The sequence below is a fragment of the Myotis brandtii genome, unplaced genomic scaffold (genome assembly GCF_000412655.1).
Source record: "Myotis brandtii unplaced genomic scaffold, ASM41265v1 scaffold537, whole genome shotgun sequence".
Lineage (NCBI taxonomy): Eukaryota > Metazoa > Chordata > Mammalia > Chiroptera > Vespertilionidae > Myotis > Myotis brandtii.
In genome coordinates this window covers 537619-552424 of record NW_005369971.1, presented here as the reverse complement: position 1 = coordinate 552424, position 14806 = coordinate 537619, and the positions used below count along the sequence as shown (strand labels likewise).

General features: G+C 60.9%; 1 protein-coding gene across 1 annotated transcript in view; it reads left to right on the top strand.

Annotated features, from left to right (window-relative positions):
* TUBGCP6 (tubulin, gamma complex associated protein 6) overlaps positions 1 to 14806 on the top strand; it is a gene marked incomplete at its 5' end in the record, with an annotated part of 16475 nt that continues 1669 nt past the window's right edge. Inside the window, 19 exon segments of the mRNA XM_014549183.1 lie at positions 1 to 396; positions 1234 to 1397; positions 3703 to 3913; positions 6634 to 6807; positions 7825 to 7946; positions 8805 to 8868; positions 8979 to 9088; positions 9300 to 9391; positions 9489 to 9628; positions 10360 to 10509; positions 10982 to 11063; positions 11146 to 11234; positions 11317 to 11432; positions 12325 to 12463; positions 12730 to 12801; positions 12972 to 14257; positions 14259 to 14319; positions 14426 to 14576; positions 14658 to 14806. Coding sequence (XP_014404669.1) covers positions 1 to 396; positions 1234 to 1397; positions 3703 to 3913; positions 6634 to 6807; positions 7825 to 7946; positions 8805 to 8868; positions 8979 to 9088; positions 9300 to 9391; positions 9489 to 9628; positions 10360 to 10509; positions 10982 to 11063; positions 11146 to 11234; positions 11317 to 11432; positions 12325 to 12463; positions 12730 to 12801; positions 12972 to 14257; positions 14259 to 14319; positions 14426 to 14576; positions 14658 to 14806 — 3768 coding nt within the window.

Here is a 14806-nt window from a genome sequence, read left to right as displayed (position 1 = left end):
CAGCTGGCGGGCACCGGGCCCCCGCAGGTCCTGCCCCGCCGGCGGGACCTCTTCCTGAACAACAAGCACGTGGGGAGGAACGTCCCCTACGGCGGCTACGACTGCTACGACCTGAGTGTGTTCGAGATGGACGTGCAGGCTCTGATCCGCCGGGAGGAGTACCTGTGTCAGGACACGATCCACAAGGCGCTTCAGGTGATGGAGGCCACGCCGGGCACCGGCCTGCCCACGGCCCGGCTCTTCTCCTACGGCGACCCCGGCGGGGACAGGTTCGAGAGAGACACCCGCGTCTCGCTGTTCGGAGCCCTGGTGCACAGTCGCACCTACGACATGGACGTCCGGCTGGACTTGCCCCCGGTGCCCGACAGCGCGGACCTCTCGGGGCTGGCCATCAAGGTGAGTGCCAACCTCCTGCCTGCGGCGCCCGGGGCCTTGGGAAAGGCCTCCCTGGCCGCCCTTTGGTCACGCGAAGGGAGTCCAGGCCACTTGGGGGCTGAGCTGTGGGAGGCCGGGCTGCTGCTGCTGCTGCCCACCACCCGGGCAAGGACGCCGCTGCCGGCTGCAGGCCCAAGCAGGCGCGACAGGGCGTGCTGTTCAGGCGTTTTTCTGTCCTCAGAGGAGCCGCTTAAAGTGCAAGAAGACGTTCAGTTCCTCAGTCACATAAGCCCGTTTCAAGGGCTCCATTTCCATACGTGGTAGAAAATGTGCGCTCGCACTGTACCCGCAGTTTTATATGCCTTTTCCACCTGTGACTGGGCTTTTGCATACATCACTGGGCTGTGTATTTTGTGGTTTTACGAGTGTCCCCGAAAGAAGAGACGCACTGTTGTTGCTCACTCGTTCCCTTACTACGAGACGTTTACTAGCAGGTCATCTGCAAACACGCACGACGCTGAACATCCTGGTTCACATAAGTCTTTCCGTCTCTAGTCCGATTTTATGCTGGTTCCCCCAAATTGGAACTTCCAGAGGGGATGCGTTTCATTGTGAGTTATAGTGAGGCTTACGTGTTGTGTGAAATTGGAAATTGAGAACCTTAGTAAATTAACTTAATTTCTTAAATTATGTAAGGGAGGTGGAAGCGCTGTGTAGTGCATCCGTGCTCACGAGGAACAGGAAGCATTGTCGGGTCTTTCCTGTGTGAGTGGATGTGTGAGGTCCTGGAATTCCCATCCCGGGGGAACCTGGACCCAGAGGCACACGCGGTGCTTTCTCCTCCGACCTGGTCTCCAGGTGCCTCAGAGTGTGGATCCGTCCGAAGATGAAGGGTTCCAGTCAGCATCCAATTTGACTCCCGACTCCCAGTCTGAGCACGGCACGACCCCGGAGATCGACCCCTGGGACGCGGTGCTCACCTACGAGGCCAGCAAGCGGAGGTGCTGGGAGCAAGTCGGCTGGTACGTGCGCCTTGGCCTTCGCAGGCCTGCCCTCCTCCGGCACACGGGTGTGCTTTACCCAAGAGCCCGGGTGGCTACTGGCAGAGGCCGCTGTGGCAGGACTGGGGACCTGGGAGTCTCAGTCAGCCTGGTGCACAAAATCATCTCTGTTCTGGGAGTTGAGAGACACTGCGGGGCGGGGGCGAGGACTGGCAGCTTCTCGGAGGTTCCCGCGGTGCCAGCCACACTTCCCAGCTGGAGCAGAGCCGCTCGCACCCGAGCTCACGTCCTTCCCACGAGGGTTCCAGTCTGAGGTGTGCTGGGTCGGCCCGGTGGGTGCGGTCAGGGCTGGGGTGCTGACGAGGGCGCTGTCTTCGTGCCCATTGTTGTCCACGTCGAGAAGGAGGGGAGCGCTGCTCTCGGGCTGGTCACTGTGGTGGCGGCAGTGTTTCCTTGGTCACCACTCAGCCGGGTCCAGGGGCCTCTGAATCTGCATGTGCTTGTGTCTCGAAACCTCCCGGAGTGGGGATGGAGGCCTTTCCCTCAGGTTTACTTGCTGAATCATTAGAACCTGTTTCCATTTAAAACCCAGCCACCTGGCCGGTTCCTGCCGTGGGCAGTTAAGGAAGCTGTGTTCCCACCAGAAGCAGAGCTCGCTGTCCCCAAACGGCTCCTGGGCTGTAAGCCCTGCCCCTGCCCGGGGCCTCTGGCAGACCCACCTGTGTCCCTGAGGGTTGGTCTGCAGGTGCCGCCCATTCTGGGGAAGCCGCTTCCTCCTGTCGGGCTGAGTCCTCCGTGGGGACGAGTGGGGATTTTAGTTTCTTGCATGGGCTTTTCTCCCTCGGCGCTGAGTCCGGGGCGGGGGGTACAGGGTGCGGGGATGAGCCTGCAGGAGTGGGGCCGGAGCCGTGTGCCCCCCCTGCCCTCGGAGTCGTGGGTTGGAATGTCCAGCAGCTTGGAGCCCGTAGATACTTTTTGAGTTGCTAGACCTAAACCCAAGGCTCTTTGGGGAAGAGGAGAAAAGAGCTGGTCAGGTGTTACAAGTGAGAAGAAAAGTTTCAGAAAGGCCTGTATTCTGGCCTCTGTTTACTAAGAAATTACCTTTTCCAGTGGTTTTAAAAGACAGTTTTTTCATACTTTCCAGGAGAGGTTGTTGGTTTTCAAAGGAATATTTTTCAATGTACTGTGTCTGTGGCTGATTGTAACGATGTGACTGCTGGGTGAGGCCAAGCCCTTGGTGCCCTGTGCCCAGTGCCCAGTGCCTAGAGCCACTCTCGCAAGACCCAGTGTGTCTGCTTTGTGCTGGCCCGGCCTGGGTGGCTCAGTGGTTGGGCATCGACCTATGAACCAGGAGGTCACAGTTTGATTCCCAGTCAAGGCACATGCCCCGGTTGCGGGCTGGATCCCAGTAGGCGGCGTGCAGGAGTCAGCTGATCCATGATTCTCTCTCATCATTGATGTTTCTATCTCCCTCTCCCTCTCCCTTCCTCTCTGACATAAAAAAAAAAAAAATTAATGAGGCTACTCTCTCATCATTGATGTTTCTATCTCCCTCTCCTTCTCCCTTCCTCTCTGACATAAAAAAAAAAAAATTAATGAGGCTGCTCTGTCCATCCTTTGTGTAATATGCACATAACTTAAACTCGCACACTTGGACCATTTTTAAGTATACAGCTCAGTAGCATTAAATATATTCACATTGTTGTGCAGTCACCACCACCATCATCTCGAGAACTTTCCGTCTTCCAAATTGAAACTCTGTCCCCATGAAACACTCACTCCCATCCCTCCCCCAACCCCTGGCACCGCCATCCTACCTTCTGAGTCTGCCACGCGGGGCCTCCTGTACGTGGATCGGCAGGAGCTGTCCTTCCTTGTCTGGCTTATCTCACTGAGCGTAGCTTCATCGGGGCCTGTGGTCGCAGGTCCCGAATGCCCTTCCTTTGCAGGCTGAATACTCTCCCATGTGTTTTAATCCACGCACCGGTCGGTGGACAGACACTCGGGCTGCTTCCACCTTTGGGCTGTTGTGAATGTGCTGCTGTGCACACGGGTGTGTAAGCCTTGTGCTTGTTTTTAAGATAAAGCTACGGTGTGAGTGTCGGTCGTCCTGAGGACCATCATGTGGGCCCAGTGGGTGCTGGGGTGGGACTCTGTGTGGATTGTCTGGACCCAGCGCAGCCGGTGCTGAGCCCACAGAGCTGAGGGAGAGGCTGGTGGCTGGGCGGACACACCCGCTCTGTTTCTTGGACGTTGTGTTGTATTGAGTCACTTTCTCCTGCCTTTTCTTCATGTAGTTGAGGTGCCCGTGGCTCTGTCTCCACAGCCCCCCTGGCCACAGAGAAGAGCCCTACCTCACGGAGGCGGGAAGGGACGCCTTCGACAGTTTCTGCAGGCTGTGCCGACGCGAGCTGCAGGTGCTGGGCGGGGGCCTCCCGCAGGCCGCGCAGCCCGTGCTGGTGCAGGAGTGCGAGCTGGTGAAGGACGTGCTGAACGTCTTGATCGGGGTCATGTCTGCCACGTTTCCCCTCTGCCAGGTAAGGGGTGCGGGCACACGTCACTGCACCAGCGCAGGGTTGGTGGCTGGCACTGCCCGAGCACTCCACAGGGTAGGAGGAGGCCGGTGCGGGGAGTGGATGGCCTCAGCCCCAGCGCCAGGCCGGTGGGCCTGCAGCCGCTCTGCGGCAACGGCAGGGCTGCATTCTCATTTCAGTCCTAAAAACTGCTCATTTATTAACGTCCTTTACAGACGGAACAAGAGTAAGGTGTTCGTTGCTCTCATTCATTCTCTGACTGCGCGTTACAGCGATTGATTTCCGTGTGCACTGTCCTTGCATTCCTGAGAGGAACCCCTTCATCGTGGCGCATCGTCTTTTTTTAAAATATTTTTATTGATTTCAGAGAAAAAGGAAGAGGGAGAGAGAGAGAGAAACATCAGTGATGCCCTGGCCGGTGTGGCTCAGTAGATAAAGTGTTGAGCTATGGACTGAAGGGTCCCAGGTTCGATTCCGGTCAAGGGCACATGCTGGGGTTGTGGGCTCGATTCCCAGTAGGGGGCGTGCAGGAGGCAGCTGGTTAATGATTCTCTTAGAAACATCGATGAGAGAGAAACATCCATCAGCTACCTCCTGCACATCTCCTACTGGGGATGTGCCCGCAACTCAGGTACATGCCCTTGACCAGAATCGAACCCGGGACCTTTCAGTCTGCAGGCTGACGCTCTATCCACTGAGCCAAACCGGTTTCGGCTCTCTCTCATTATTGATCTTTCTATCTCTCTCCCTCCCTCTTCCTTCCTCTCTGAAATCAATAAAAAAAAAAAAAAGAAAGAAACGTCAGTGATAAGAGAGAATCCTTGATTGGCTGCCTCCTGCTCCTTGATTGGTGGGGATTGAGCCCGCAGCCAGGGCATGTGCCCTTGATCGGAATCGAACCCAGGATCCTTCAGTCTTCAGGCCGACGCTCTACCCACTGAGCAAACCAGCCAGGGCAAGCATCGTCTTTTTGTGCTGCAGGATTCGGTGCCTTAGTACTTGAGTGAGGACTTTGCATCTGTGTTCACAGGGATTTGGCCTTTACTTTCCTTCCTGGTGATGTGTTTATCTGACTTTGATTTGGGACAGTCCTGGCCTCTTAGCATTAGGGACTCTTCCCTCCTCTTCAGTTTTTGGAAGAGTTTGAGAACAGTCACATAAGTTCTTTAATTGTTTGTTAGAAGTCACCAGTGAAGCCATCTGGTCCTGGGGTTTTATTGTTTGGGGGAGGTTTTTTGTTGCTTTTCTTTAAATTATAGCAAAATATACCCAACATTTATCTTAATGTGTTGGGGGGTGTGCTGGTCTGGGCCTGTGGACAGTGAGGTTGCTGGGGATGCCTGCGGCGCCCACCGGCCTGTCCTGACGTGTGGCAGCCCCCACTCCCCCCCACGCACCTGGCCGGGCTGTGGCTGGACGGCCCTGTCGTTCCTTGGATTTCAGGACACACCTCGGCAAGAAACCGTCAGGGACCTTCGAAGAACAACATTGACTCTTCGCACGTCTCGGAGGGTGGGATCACACAGCGAGGTCTTGTGGGGAGAGAGGAGGAAGAAGGGGATCTGGGGCTCTGCCTCCATTGGGTCGAGGGTAGGGGTGCCTCAGGGTTTGTGGGTTCACTCTTTATTGGTGAATTTAAAACATAAGGGTGGGAATTAGGGTGCAGGAAGGGAGAGCTGGGGTCACTCAGGTGGGCCGTTATCTAGGTCCCCAGGGTTCCTAAAAGGGGAACTTCGCTGAGGGGCTGCCTGGTCTCGTGTTTTGCTGGCAGCCTCGCCGTGCAGCTGGCACGTGCGCTCAGGGCTCAGGGCGGGACTTCCCGCCCAGGTGTCCAGTCAGGGCAAGCTAGAGTTTCCTTTTTTCTTGAGGCCGTTTTGCAAGTTGTATATTTCCGGGAATTTGCCCATTTCATCCAGGTCATCTGATTTGTTGGCAAAGAGTTGTTGATGGTGTTTTCTCTATTTCTGTAGAGTCAGCGGTATGTCCCCCTGTCCTTTCTGATTCTAGCGCTTTGCCTCTTCTCTCCTTTAAGTCATCTTTTTCTTAGTCAGTGCTGCTAACGGTTTGTTGACTTTGTTGATCTTTTCAAAGAAACGACTTTTGTTTTCATGGTTCTTTGTACTGTTCCCAGTCCATGTTCTTTCCCGCTGCTCTCACCTTGTTATCTCCTTCCTTCTGCTTGTTCAGTCGCTGCCTTTTCCAGCTGCTTGAGGTGTGCAGTGCAGTGATGATGAGACGTGTTCTTGACGCAGGCGCTTGGGCTGTGCGTGTCCCTCTCGACGCGCATCGCTGCGCCCCTCGCGGTGCTGCCAGCGTCCCTCAGGCTGTCTCCCTTCTCTGGTTGCAGACAGTGATGGGGGAGCGTGCTGGGCAGAGGCTCTACATTGTCCATTATTCCTCTGACCTGACCCGGGAGTTGAGGTGGGCTCCGACGGCCTTTTCTGAAGCTTGTGCTCCGAGAAGGTTGCTCGTTGCTCTTTCCGTGTGGTGTGGAGGGCACCCTGTCTCCGCGCCTCCCACGTGGCCTGACATTTAAACGTGTGCTCTTCAGTGTGGCAGGGAGTGGTCACCACTGGGTGGGGTATGCCTGGTGGCCACCTGCTTTCTGCTTTGGAACTTCCTGTTCGTGTGTCTTGGGCTCTCTGGGCAGAGCCGTGGTTGGGTGCATGGAGGGAGGGGTCTTGGACGTCTGGCCTCAGTGACCCCTTCTCTGCCCTCTCCAGCCGACTCAGGCCTTCATGGTGAAGCGGGGCATCCACGTGTCAGGAACGTCCCCCGAGAGCATCAGCAGCCTCCTCTCAGAGGTGGCCGAGTGCGGGACCCACTACGCACGCCTGAGCCACTTCTCTCTGCAGCCCGTGCTGGACGCCTCCTGCAGCAAGGGCCTCGTGTTCCAGGTGGGCCTGGCCTCCTGTGAGGTGTGCACAGGAGCTGGGAGAGGACCTCAGGGCTGCCCACACCACTGAGCCCTTGTCTCCTGTCACGCCTGGAGCCTGACGTCACCCTTCAAGAACGGGGGTCTCACCAGCGTCACTTGACTGGGAGCCTGGGATAGTGGGAGGCGGGTGTGGCCCACATTTGGGGGCCTGGGCAGGACCAGGCGGGTGGGTGGGCCCAGGCTGCTGTTCCCCACCGGGTCCCTGGTGCATCTTATGCAATTGACACAGTGGATTTCCCTTATTTGGCGAGTTGAGTTCCAGGAGCTGGGGCTGCACCAGGTCTCCCTGAAAGCCTTCCAGCTGCCCCTGCGCTGGGTACAGCCCCCAGGACAGCAGTGCAGCTCCATGGGAGGGACAGGCATCCAGCGGAGCGGGGCATTCTGGGAGCACTGACAGAAGTGCCAGGAGGAGGGCACCAGGCCCAGTGGGGCTGGGCTGCGAGTCCCTCAGGGTTTGGTGCTGCAGGGGGTGGTCGGGTGGCAGGATTCGGTTCAGGTGTAGCTGGGCCCATGGAGACGGGGTAGGGGTGGGGGGCAGAAGGAAGCTGACCCAGGCAGACTGCCTCGTCATCTGGGACATGAGGGCAGGCCCGCTGTCTCCTCGCTGGTGAGGATGGACACTGGTTCTGGCGGGTCCTGCAAAGACGTGAGCTGAGCTGGGGCCATGTGTCCCTGAGACCCTCTCAGCGTCAGCCTGTGTGCAGTGCCTGCCCCTTCCCAGGACCCCCAGCCTCACTTACCAGTTTCCTGGTGTGGCTGGTCCCGGCTGCAGGGACAGGATTTGCAGAGGGCTCGGTCCTAGCTTCCCGCTGGGCTGGGGTGCCTGGGTGGGACCCACGGGTGCCCATTGGGAAATGGAGCCCAGGGTTAGGGGATGGCAGCCGAGCCCTTTCCTAGCACCAGTGACCCTTTCCAGCCCTGAGCTCGGCTGTGTCCGTGTGCCCAGCCGCCTCCTCTCAGTCCCCTTGTCCAATAGGCCTTCAGCAGCGGCCTGAGGAGGTACCTGCAGTATTACCGGGCGTGTGTCCTCTCCACCCCGCCCACTCTGAGCCTCCTCACCATTGGCTTTCTCTTCAAGAAGCTGGGCCGGCAGCTCAGGTGAGCACAGCACAGTGGCCAAGCGTGGGGGGCTGGGTGGGGCCTGGAGGACAGCCCTCCTGAGAGGTGTCTGGACAGTCCTTGCCCAGCTGAGTTCCTCAGGTGCTGGGCCTGGGCGTGATGCTGGCTTGAAAGGACCATGGTGCTGGGAAAAGGCACGGCTCACAGCCCTCCTGAGAGGTGTCTGGACAGTCCTTGCCCACCTGAGTTCTCAGGTGCTGGGCCTGGGCGTGATGCTGACTTGAAAGGGCCATGGTGCTGGAAAAAGGCTCGGCTACCATGGTGGGAGCTCCCGCCTGAAGGGCACTCAGGAACCAGTTAGCTAGCCCCGGCAAGCGTCTGTCCGGCAGGTGCCAGCTGGAGAAGAGAGGGTACAGGGCTGGGGGCCTGGGGAGGTGAGCTCAGTGGGAGAGGAGGCCTTCCAGGCCGAGGGGAGGAGGGTGGAGGCCCCGAGGGCTGGAGACGGGCCCAGTCAGGAGGTGGGGCGGGGATACTGTGCTGCACGTGGACTGCCAGGGTGGAGAGGGCGAGGGGCCTGGGCGGGGGCTTAGCAGTCATCCAGGCCAGAGCAGGCAGCCACCTGGGTGAGGTGGTGGGAATACAGGAGGGGCTCAGGGCAGAGCCCAGGTGCGGGAAAAGGCCAGCACTCAGTGATGGGAGCCTTGGCTGAGCGGGAGGAGGGGAGGTGCATGGGGTGCCGTGGAGGGGCCCCGCAGGCGCTGAGGTCTGAGATCCTTGAGGGGCAGCTGGTTTTAAAGCCAGAGGGTGAAGATGGGAGGGAAGGGCTGGGCACATTCTGCTCACCTGCTTTCCCCCAGCCTGGGGCTCTGAGCACCTGCTCTCACCTGGCCTGTCTAGGTACCTGGCTGAGCTCTGTGGTGTGGGCACCTGCGGAGGAGAGTCCCGGGCTCCTTTCCCCACTGTGAGTCGTGCGGGATCCAGGAAAGGGGGCGAGGCTGGGTGTGACTGCCAGGGGCTGCAGGGTCCCCTTGCTGTGCGCATGCGTCAAGCCCCACCCTTGGCTGTCTCCAGGGCGTGAAGCTGCTCTCCTACCTCTACCAGGAGGCCCTGGACAACTGCAGCAATGAGCACTACCCGGTGCTGCTGTCCCTGCTCAAGACCAGCTGTGAGCCCTACACTCGGTGGGCGTGGGGCCCTGGGCGGGGAGGGGCGGGGCCACACTCAGTCTCAGCAGATTCTTGAGTTGAATTCCTTGTCCCACACCTGCTGAGTGCAGGGATGTTAGATGGGGAGGGGGCGGCATAGTCAGGGCTTGGACTGGGCTCCGTGGGCACACCCCTCCACCCCATGGCTGCCCCGCCCACCTCACTACTGGCCCACCCACCCTGGCAGGTTCATCTATGATTGGGTGTACAGTGGGGTCTTCAGAGACGTTTATGGCGAGTTCATGATCCAGGTGAACCATGACTACCTGGGCTTCAGAGGTAGGTGGTGGCTGGCTGCTGGGCTGGGCCTCCATGCCGTCCGGGGGGCAGGGCGGTCCTGGATGCAGGCCAGCCGTGTGTCCCGTCCCACACTCAGATAAGTCCTACTGGACCCACGGCTACGTGCTCATCTCCAAGGAGGCGGGGGACTGTGTGCCCGCGTTCCTGAAGCACATCGCTCAGGACGTGTACGTCTGCGGGAAGACCATCAACCTGCTGAAGCTCTGCTGCCCTCGGGTGAGTGAGGAGGCCCCATGCTCCCCACTCATGCTCTCCTCGCCCTGCCTCTCGTCCCTCTGGCCTCTCAGAGCTGAGGTCCAGGCCTGTCATACCTGTCCCCCAAGACCTGGCCGTCTGTCCTTATCTCTGGGTCAGCACCTTGGAGCTGGGACCGTGGTGACTTCTCCCTCAGGGTCCCCTGAGTTTCATGAGGGGCTCCTGCCTCCGGGCCCATGTTCACAGATGGAGGGAAAGCAAAGGCCTTTCTGAGGCCGAGGGGCAGGGGGCCCTCCCCTCCTCCTCGTCCTCGTGGGAGACGGCCCCTCGGGTGGGGAGGGGCTGCAGCTGCAGGAAAGTGGACAGGCTGGTGCAGGGAGCTGTGTCTGGGGCAGAGCCTTGGACAGAGGCCTGTGTCAATGTCCGCATGGCCAAGGCCCAGGGCAGCGGTGGGTGTGGGTGGACGAGCAGCCTGTTTGAGGAGTGCTGTCCGATGTCTGAGCAGAGGCAGGCGCTGGCCAGGTGGGCCTGGGGCTTCCAGGGACCAGAACAGTGTGTGGAGGCTGACCAGGGGCCAGTGTGGGGCTGGAGGGTCAGGGCAGACGAGGGGCCAGATGTGACCTCGGAGCCGCGGGGGATGCCATCCCCTTGGTTAAGGAGCGAACTGCCCATGTGGGTGACAGAAGCATGGAAGCAGAGCTGGGGGTGGGCACGCCTCAGCTGGGCTCCCGGTGGGGTCCCCTCTGTTGCAGCATTATCTCTGCTGGTCCGACGTCCCCGTGCCCCGGATCTCGGTGATTTTCTCCCTTGAGGAGCTGAAGGAGATTGAGAAGGACTGTGCCATCTACGTGGGGCGGATGGAGAGGGTGGCACGCCACAGCTCCATCAGCAAGGAGGAGAAGGTTCGAGGACCATAGCCCTGGGGGCTTCCCTCACACCCTCCTCCGCTCCAAGGGGTGCTGGGTGTGGTGTGTGCAAGTGGTGTTGCCCCTGGCGTTCTCTGTCCTGGGGGGTGTCTGGGTAGGGCATCCAAGGGCAGGGGCTCTGTCCTCTCTTCTCCGGGAGCTGGCTGGGCGCTGGCTGGGAGCTGGCCCTCCATCCCTGAAGGTCGTCACTCGGAGCTCCTTGGTCCCTTCCAGGCACACACTCAGGCCTGGGGTCTCAGCCTCGGATCCCGTGCAAGACCCCCCAGCTGCCCTGACAGGAGCCAGTCTTGTCACTGTTCAGGACGGTGGGGGGCGGGGTGCACTCGCCCTCGCAGCCGGGGCGCTGTCCCTGGGGGAGTCCACCTGGGGTCTGAGCAGCCTGTTGCAGGTCCTCCAGCCCAGGGGAGGGGCAGAGAGGGGAGCTGTGGTCACTGCTGGTCTTTTCCAGGAATTACGAATGGAGATTGCTAAGCAAGAATTAATCGTCCAAGCCCGAGAAGCGGCGTCCAGGGTCCTGAGTGCGCTGAGCGGTGCGTGTGGCTCAGGTCTCCCTCTGGGATGCTGGCGGCTGCCTGTGGGGGCTCCTCAGGACGGTGCTCTGTCTCCATGCAGATCGGCAGATGTCTGAGCGGATGGCCTTGGACGCCCGGAAGCGAGAGCAGTTTCAGAGGCTGAAAGAGCAGTTCATGAAGGACCAGGAGGTGGGTGGGCTGCGGGTGCTGGGGGCGGGGGGCTTGCAGGGCCAGGGTCAGCTGTTGAGGCTGCATGCGGGGTGTTACGCAGCGACGCCGGGCGGCCCGGCAGGAGGAGCTGGACGATGACTTCAGCTACGCCCGGGAGCTCCGCGACAGGGCGCGGAGGCTGCAGGCCCTGGAGGAGCAGCTGGAGAGGAAGGCGAGGTAGGGTGGCTGTGGGGGTGGCACTCGGCTGACCCTCCTCGGTGAGGGCACGGCAGGCCCCATGACTGGTTTGATCTTGGTGATGGTCGGTTTACTTTTTATTTGGAAAACTTCCAAGTAGTTGTCTTGACTCCGAGCAGCCACTTGGCCTCAGTGCTCCTGGGGGTGGACATGGGCATGTTCGTGTGTCCTCAGCCCTCAGAACGTCTGCTGGGTGGTGTGTGTGGGTTGGCGTCCAGGCAGATCGTGCTGGCTTGACCCTGCCTCTCGTCTGTTTAACTTCCAGCCTGTTGGCCTGACAGAGTTGGGCATTTGTCCAGCACAGCGTCCGACAGTCGGTCTCTTACTGTGTCAGACTTGTCCCACCCTCGGGTTCTGTAGTCCCCCAAAGCCCAGGGAAGAGCTGGGAGCAGAGCGGCCTCTCAGGGGGTTCTTCGTGGGAGGGGCTGTCCTTCCTGCTCAGGGCCTTGGTGGCCCGACCTCAGATAGTTTGTAGAGCTGAGCCCTGGAGCCAGTGATGTACGCACACGTCTGTGTGTATATGCGTGTGTGTGTGTGCGTGCATGTGTGTGTGTGCCCGTGGGTATGTGCATGTGGGTAGAAGTTATTCTCCTTCCTTCTGTGCAGCTGAGGAAGGGAGGTTGCCCCCAGAGGGCCCTTTGCCTCTGACAGTGCAGAGGCGCATTCTGGTGTTGGTTCAGCATGGGCAGAACAGCCAGCTGGTGAGGCCCCTGCAGGAGCTGTGGGGGTGCAGAGGGACCAGCTGGGGGCAGGGGAAGGTGCCAGGTGTGCAGACCACCTGCCCGGGCCTCTGTCATGGAGAACCGCCCCCAAGGGGAGCAGCTGGACAGTGTGGGGTGACTGGTGACCAGCCCTCTGCATGTGGCTTCAGGCAGGCGCTGGTTGACCATTATAGCAAGTTGTCTGCAGAGGCAGCTCGTCGAGAGCAGAAAGCGCTGTGGAAAGTCCAGAGGCACCGGCTGGCGAGCGCACGGGCTCGCTTTCTCTTAGAAGATCAGGAGCACATTCAGGTGTGTCAGGGGCCACTCTTCCTGGGCTTTAGGGGCTCCAGGACCCCCTGAAACTTCATGCAGACCTGCGTGCCCTTCTGGGGAAGGGATGGTAACTCCCTTCAGTAGCTCGGAGACGCGCTGGGAAGGGGCTGAGGGCGGTCTGTGGGCGAGCTGCACAGCCCTGTGATCTCAGTGCCGAGGCTCCGGGCCAGGCGGCTCGGGGCGGGGGGTCAGGTCTGCTCCACCTGGCAGCTGCCGCCTCACGCCCTGGCACTGACTTTCAGGCCATGCTGAGAGACGCATCCGAGGGGAGGCCCCCCGAGCCGCCAGCGGTGCTCCCGAGTGCGTGCTCCCAGGTGAGGGGCAGGGCACTTCCCGGGCATGTCACGTGGGCTCTGAGCTGGGGACCCAGGCCTGTGCTGCCCAGGGGACAGTGGGTGCCTGTCCTGTGTCCCCACGGTCCCCAGAACGGAATTTGGGGATAGAGCTAGATAACCAGGGGACCAACGATGCTCTTGTGTTTCAGGCCTCGTCTCTGGGCCCTGGGCACCCCGATGGAGGTGGCAGCTGTGATCCTGGGTGTGCAGAGCAGCACGTGGCTGCCTGGGATGGCCCAAGCCGGCCACGGGAGCTGACGCCACAGCCCCTCGAGCCTCCAGCACTGGGGGCCTGCAGTGGCTCAGAGCTGGGAGCAGGCCTGCAGCCAGGGCAGGCCGAGGGGCCAGGGCTGTTCTCTGCAGGCCTCAGTATCCAGGATTTCCTGCCCACGGGCCAGGGTGCTGATCAGCCTGGGGACGCTGGGGTGGCCCCTGTCTTGGAGGAGGCCCTGCAGACCATCGGCTCAGATCTGCGCTCCTCTGCTTCGTCAGCCACAGCGGGCACGGGCTGCTCGGGGCCACAGGAGTACGATTTCAGAACTGTCCTGAGGCCAGCTCTGGTCACTTCGGTCCCAGGGTCCCTCCAGACTGTGGGAGGCAGCTTAGGCTGCGAGGGGCTGCAGCTGTGGGGGGACACTCACGAGTTTAGGCTGGACACCTGTGTCCCGGATGGGCAGGTGGCTCTGCCTCACCCATCCCTACCCAGGAATAACCTCCCCGAGGAGGGGAGTAGCCAGGCCATGGGGCAGCCTCTTGGGCATGTGTCTGAGGGTGGTATTCTCACAGGGGGCTATGCTTCTGGAATGGCCCCCTCCCGGCCACGGTGGAACGTCCACGGACACGTGTCTGATGCCAGCATCAAGGTGGGGGAGAACGTGTGGGACGTGGCATCCTCCCGGCCACGGTGGAACATCCACGGACACGTGTCTGATGCCAGCATCAAGGTCGGGGAGAACGTGTGGGATGTGGCTCCCTCCCGGCCACGGTGGAATGTCCACGGACACGTGTCTCAGTCCCAGGTGATGCTGGGGGCGCCCCCAGGGGAAACCCAGCCTGATACGCCCAGGCCCCTTCCGAGCCCCCCTGACCACGTGTCCCAGCCAGGCCTCAGCCTGGGAGCACAGAGCCCTACTTGGGACCATGACTCACAGCTGCTGGCAGAACCAGCCTCAGTCGGCGCCTGCGCTCGGGTGGCTGGCTCTGGGGAAGAAGGTGGCCTCCAGGCCTTGCCGGGTGCTGAGGCTGGACCCAGTGCTGTGGGAGACGGCACCCCTGAGCCAGGTCAGTGGTCTGCAGAGCTGTCCTGTCGCTGGTGGTGTCTGGGTCCAGGAGGGGGAGGAGGAAGGGCGGGAAGTCTGCTGTCCTGGGGACTTGGGAGGTGCTGCCCACAGCAGGCACTGGCCCTGACTCCCCCTCCCCGCCCATTTGTGCTGCTCAGGCCCAGGGAGGAGTGGGGACACCGAGGACGGCTCTGCAAGCCAGCCTTCCAGCTCACAGGTCAGGGCAGAGGAGGGTGGGGGCTCAGGGTTGGGGGGCCATGCCCCACCTGCCCTTCTCTTTGGACAAAGGGAAGGGGCATGGTCATGATGCTGGGTTGTCTTAGGAACGTGCAGCCTCCCTGAGCAGCCCGGGCCTGGAAGAGGAGGCGGAGGCCGGGGCAGTGGCCAGGCGCCAGGGCAGGGAGCAGGCCTACCTGGCAGGCCTGGTGGAGCAGTACCGCCTGGAGCAGTACCCGGACAGCTACGAGGCCATGTGTGAGTGGGCGCGTTGTGGGAGGGCGAGGGGGCGGGCACCTGGAGGCCCCTGGGGTGACATCAGCTGTGCTGTCCCTGCAGCAGAGCCTCCCGTCGCGCGCCTCCTACACCATGGGCTTCCTCGGGCCTTCTCGCTCCCCGAGGACACCCGGGGCCCGCTGGGCACGGAGGAGACCGTGGATGAGACCGCGGTGCAGCTGAGCGAGCTGCTGCCGCTGCCTGTGCTCATG